This window comes from Apis dorsata, unplaced genomic scaffold (genome assembly GCF_000469605.1).
Source record: "Apis dorsata unplaced genomic scaffold, Apis dorsata 1.3 scaffold_32, whole genome shotgun sequence".
In the NCBI taxonomy this organism is placed as follows: Eukaryota; Metazoa; Arthropoda; class Insecta; order Hymenoptera; family Apidae; genus Apis; species Apis dorsata.
The window spans coordinates 1,342,984-1,348,061 of record NW_006263334.1 but is presented as its reverse complement, the minus strand read 5'-3'; the positions used below and the strand labels follow the sequence as shown (position 1 = coordinate 1,348,061).

The 5,078-nt window shown below is 40.8% G+C and overlaps 1 protein-coding gene across 1 annotated transcript in view; it reads right to left on the bottom strand.

Annotated features, from left to right (window-relative positions):
• The window catches only part of LOC102677316 (laminin subunit alpha-1), a 155,899-nt gene that overhangs the window by 10,980 nt on the left and 139,841 nt on the right, over nucleotides 1–5,078 (bottom strand). The window contains exons 13-15 of the mRNA XM_031512032.1: nucleotides 604–710; nucleotides 339–522; nucleotides 1–275 (exon numbers count right to left, since the gene is read on the bottom strand). Coding sequence (XP_031367892.1) covers nucleotides 1–275; nucleotides 339–522; nucleotides 604–710 — 566 coding nt within the window. The remainder of the gene's footprint in view (nucleotides 276–338; nucleotides 523–603; nucleotides 711–5,078) is intronic.

Sequence of the window (5,078 nt, the reverse complement as noted above, 5' to 3'; positions counted from 1 at the left end):
AGGTCGACACCTGGGGTAACCGTAGTACCCTTTCGCGCATCTCTCGCACCTGAGCCCTGCGTAGCCTATTCTGCAGGGGCATTGTCCCCGGTGGTCGCAGTGCGGTTTCGTGGAGCCGAGGGTGCACGCGCACGGCCTGCACCCAACCCCCGCCACCAAATCCCAGGCGCCGGGTCTGCATCGGTCGCAGTGCTCGCCGAAGGTCAGGGTCGGGCACACGCAGCGACCTGTGTCTGGGTCGCAGATGTGGCCAGGCCGTACGCACGGGTCGCACGCTGGAAAACAACGGAGGATATCGATTTCTTTTCCTTCTTTTCCTTATTTTTCACGACCGATACCTTGGCACCCGTTCGAGGAAAATCCGTAATATCCGGGTAGACACGTGTCGCAACGCGTCCCGCCCACGCCTTGCTTGCAGTAACACTGGCCCACGGCTTCGTGGCAGGAAGAGTTGTACGCCCCAATGGGGTCGCATCCGCAGGGGGCGCATCCAGCTCCCGTCGGCAGGCCCCAGAAGCCGACCTTTTCGAACGGAGGGGGAAGATCGAAAGTGAGAGGTCGAGAAAGGGGTTTTTAAGGGATGATGAAACGAGAGATACTCACCGTACACTGGTCGCATTGCCTGCCAGCCACGTGAGGCTTGCACTGGCATTGACCCGTCACGATGTCGCAGGTAGAGCTTATCGAGCCAACAGGATTGCAGCGACACCCTGAAAATAATTAATTCGTGTTACATAAGCGTTTTGCTCTCGATGGAACGCCGTTAGATTTAGATTTACGACCGCGAATCCTTTCTAGCGAGGAACGAGGTGTTTGCAAGAATGTCTCGCATCGTTTGTTTCTATCATTACTGTTCGCGATAGAATTGATGATGGTAATTGTATTGACAATAGTAGTATTGATTTAGTATATTTGGGTAATTTGGATTATATGAATGCCCTTCGACTAGTCGTAACAAATATACTTCCTAGTTGTGGATTATATATAAATTCTCATAATATCACAGAAAATAATCGTTTGATGGTTAGAGCACGATGTTCATAAATTATCTAATTATCGTATCACCATGAGACTCTTAATATTCCAAAATTAGAATATTTAGAGAATTATTAATCGCAAAATTATTAGGATTATCTGAAAGTATAACACCTTGCCAAAATCTTCAACGGAGTCAACATAATATCAGAAAAATAATTCTGTTATAAGTATTAGCCTGCATGCAAATTATGTTATTCGGATAAAAAACGGATCGAAGGAATTTAAAAAAGACAACTTTTCGTCCAAATTGTCCGGATCAACCTCAGCATTGTATAAAAATTTTCCATTCAAAATAATGTTTCTATTATTTTTATAAAAATTTAATACTTTTATTACACTCTGCAGAATATCTTTCCAAATACAAAGATCCTTCATAGTACTCAAATAACCCGAATATGGATGACGCGGCAGTCAACGGGGAGAGGCTCGAAAACAGGCTGTATCGTATCGAAACAACGAAACGATATTTCTTTGATTGGAACACGGTGCGTCGATAATGTCCCACATTATTTTCATTCTCAAGCTATGAGATCACGTGGAGGGAATGATATCGCTCCTTCCATTCGTTTGTTCTGGGGTATAACGGAATATATAAATCTACGGTTGAAATCGTGATCAGCATCCATCAGCAACTGGGATCCCAGTCACGCGTGACTAGGCGTTTGCCGATGCGCGATCGATCGCGTTTCGCAATTAGCGATCCCGTCCATACGAATATATCGTATTGTGCTCGAACAAAGGCCTGCTCGCCTTCACTTTCACAGCCTTCGCTAACAATCGAAGGAGAAAGAGGGAGAGATCGTTCTGCTCGACGAGCAATTTTTACGACACGATCGTAAATCGTGAATATGAAGTCGCGGGTAGTAGTCTCACGTTTGAATTCAATTTGGCCAACCACGGTTCAAATAATACTCGTAATTGTTCGAGTTTCTTGAAAACGCGTGACAGACGGAAAATTAAATCGTTTCGCTACTCCTCCCCACGAAAATTACGAAAAAATTTCGTTGAACGGATCTCATCTACTCGAGAGAGACGAGTAGATTAATTGCAAGTATCGCATCTATAGTTCTGTTCTATAAGGTTATAGGTAAATTATTATACAAACAAGCGGTAAAGCGATGTAGCTACCTATCTTCTCCGCGAGGCAATTCAATTTGAATAAATCGTCTCGTGGAAACGAAAGGTTGGAAAGTTTTATTTATCATTCGACTGTTATAAGTTTCAAACACTTTCGCTTCACTGTAAACGTGAATTAGAGGATCGTATATTTTAAATATCGCGTAATTATTATCCTAAGCCGTCGTATACATATATCGTGGCCTTATCGCTCGACCGATTACGAGCTATAATAATTCCGTTCCTGCTTGCTCTTCTAACTCTGCCGATCGATCAATTTATCCACGAAAGAAAAAAAATCAAGGAGAAAAGAGAATACGTAGCCAGCGAGTGACGTATGATTAATTCAAGCAGCCAGAACGTGGTTGGCTCCAGATGGCGTGACCGTGCTTGCTAAAGCATAAATAACGATCTCCCTGTCTCTCTAATCCCGTAACGGCATTCAGCCAATGCGCTTGTTGCTTGGATAAATAAATAATTCTCTCGTTACAAAGCTGAAAGATCGAGAGGAGGGGGAGAGGCCGCGCTTAAATCGCGGCTTAAATATCGATCATCCTTTAAACCGATAAGCAAACTGTCCGTCCCCTTTATTGGGTGAACGGTTCAATCGGGAATCACTTTGCGCGTCCACTCCTTTAACGAAGCCCATTGACGATGGATGGATGGGGAGAGATAAGGGGATGATGCGCGTAGCGTGGAGGCGAAAGTCGTATTGATTTATCGATCGATACGTTCAACGAGAGTCGGCCGGGATTGTGATTTTGATTACGGCGAAGGGGATGGCGAGGCGCGGCCAAGGTATGCGGGGAACATGGACATCACGGAGGCTGTGATTTTTCTTCGATAAAATTGCATCGGTTATCACAATAGCGCGTTGGAATCATCTGGCGTGTAATCTTATTGGGTCAATGGTGGTATCGGTCGATAAGTTCGTTAATCGATTTCTTATTTCGAGACTTTCGAGGGATTTGAAAAGTCTGATTTATCGGCCGAGTATTTACTCCATAGATTCGACGAATCGGTATCGATGAGTCCAAGAATTTAGGATTCTATGTTATTCTATTCTTCTAGGATTTTTGGGACTAAAAGAAATATTTACAATATCTTCTTACAATATTTTTGAGCTCTGATATTCATTAGCTTAAAACTCGATAAGTTTTATAAATAATTAAGATTCTTGATGATCAATTTCTTTCAAAATATACAGAAAATGAGAGAGGCACGTACGATAATGATCTGATATTGATTTCTTCAACTTATCGATCTAAAATTCGATAGTTTCGTAAATAATTAAAATTCTTGGACCAGTACGATTGTTAAACAAACAAGAGAGAATTCCACGGCTAAACCGGGGATTTCGATGAGGACGTAGAGAAAGATAGAAAAAAATGATGAAAGAAATATTTATAACATATCTTCGTCACTCTTGACTTTTCATCAACGATCTAATAATTCGATAACTTGATAAATAATCCACGATTAAATCGAAGATCACTTCATAAATAATTAAAATTCTTAAACCATTGATACGATTGTTAAGCAAACAGAGAATTCCACGATTAAATCGAGGATTTCGATGAGAACGTTTGGAAGGACAATGAAAGAAATATTTATAACATTAAATATTTATATCTTCGTCATTATAATATTGATTTTTTCACTTCCAACCTATCGATCTAAAATTAGATATACGATTAAAATTCTGGTACGTACGATTGTTAAGCAAACGGATAATTAAATCGGGGATTTCGATGGCAACGCGAAGGAAGATGACGATTTCCAATCCATCTATCGATTTAAAATTTGACGAGCACTTGGCAAATAATTAAAATTCTTTGACCATTCTTGGTACGTACGATTGTTGAGCAAGAGAGAATTAAATAGAGAATTTCGATGTAAAGGAAGACAGAAAAGGACGACGATTTATTAGCCGATAAATTGCCGCTCGTTATTGCATCCGATCCGATGGAACGTCATTAAAGGAATCGAACAAGTGTCGAGACGCGAAACAGGCGCGAGAGCCTTGGCGCCATTTTCAGTTTCAAATTCCTCGTTACGCATTAACAGGGCGGAAGTCGATGGTATTATACTTTGTAATAAAGATAAGCGTATACGGCTATAAACGGGAATTTACATCTATCGAGGTGTTATTCGACGTTTAATCGTGTTGGTAATTGAGAATCGGAGTAGTAATTAAGGGATAATTAGACGAAGGTTTCTCGGGTTTCGCGATTCGAGAGAGGAATCGGGACTTGAAATGGCTTCATTTCGATCGCTTTTTGTCATCGATCCAGAAATGATAAAGATTATTTCGAAACAGAAATATAGATGAAAAATGGCGCGGAAAAATTATTTCATTCTCACGAGATCTTCTCACTATCGAGGAAACCGAGAACATAGAATTAATGTGTTCTTTGAGGAGAGTTTATCGCACGTTTCCGTGATCCTGTCTCCCGCGAAGATATAAATGTTCGTGCGACGAACGATAAAAATGGACAGATTTAATCCATCGATCGATCGGAAAGAATTTCACCGGTCATCGTGATTGCGCGGGAATGCGGCGAGTAATCACCGTACCGATGTCACAATATATCGTCGAGATCCGTGGTAAAAATTAATCGGCGTCGAAGATGGTAAAACTCCTTGCGCAATGGATACTTAAAGTCGTGGATAATTTGAGCGAACGTTCTTTAAATCAATTTCGATCGTTTTAATGTTTTAAACTTTAACGACAGACCGAGACCGTTGAATAATTAATTTGGCTTAATGGTTTGAAATTGGAATTGATTCCCGCGTATTTAGATATTTTTACGCGCGGTTTATTCCTTGGAAAATTGTTCCTAGAAAATGAAATTGAAAATTGTTTTTTTCAAAATTATTAATTGCGAACGATACTTTTGGAAAATGTTTGTAAATTTTTTTAT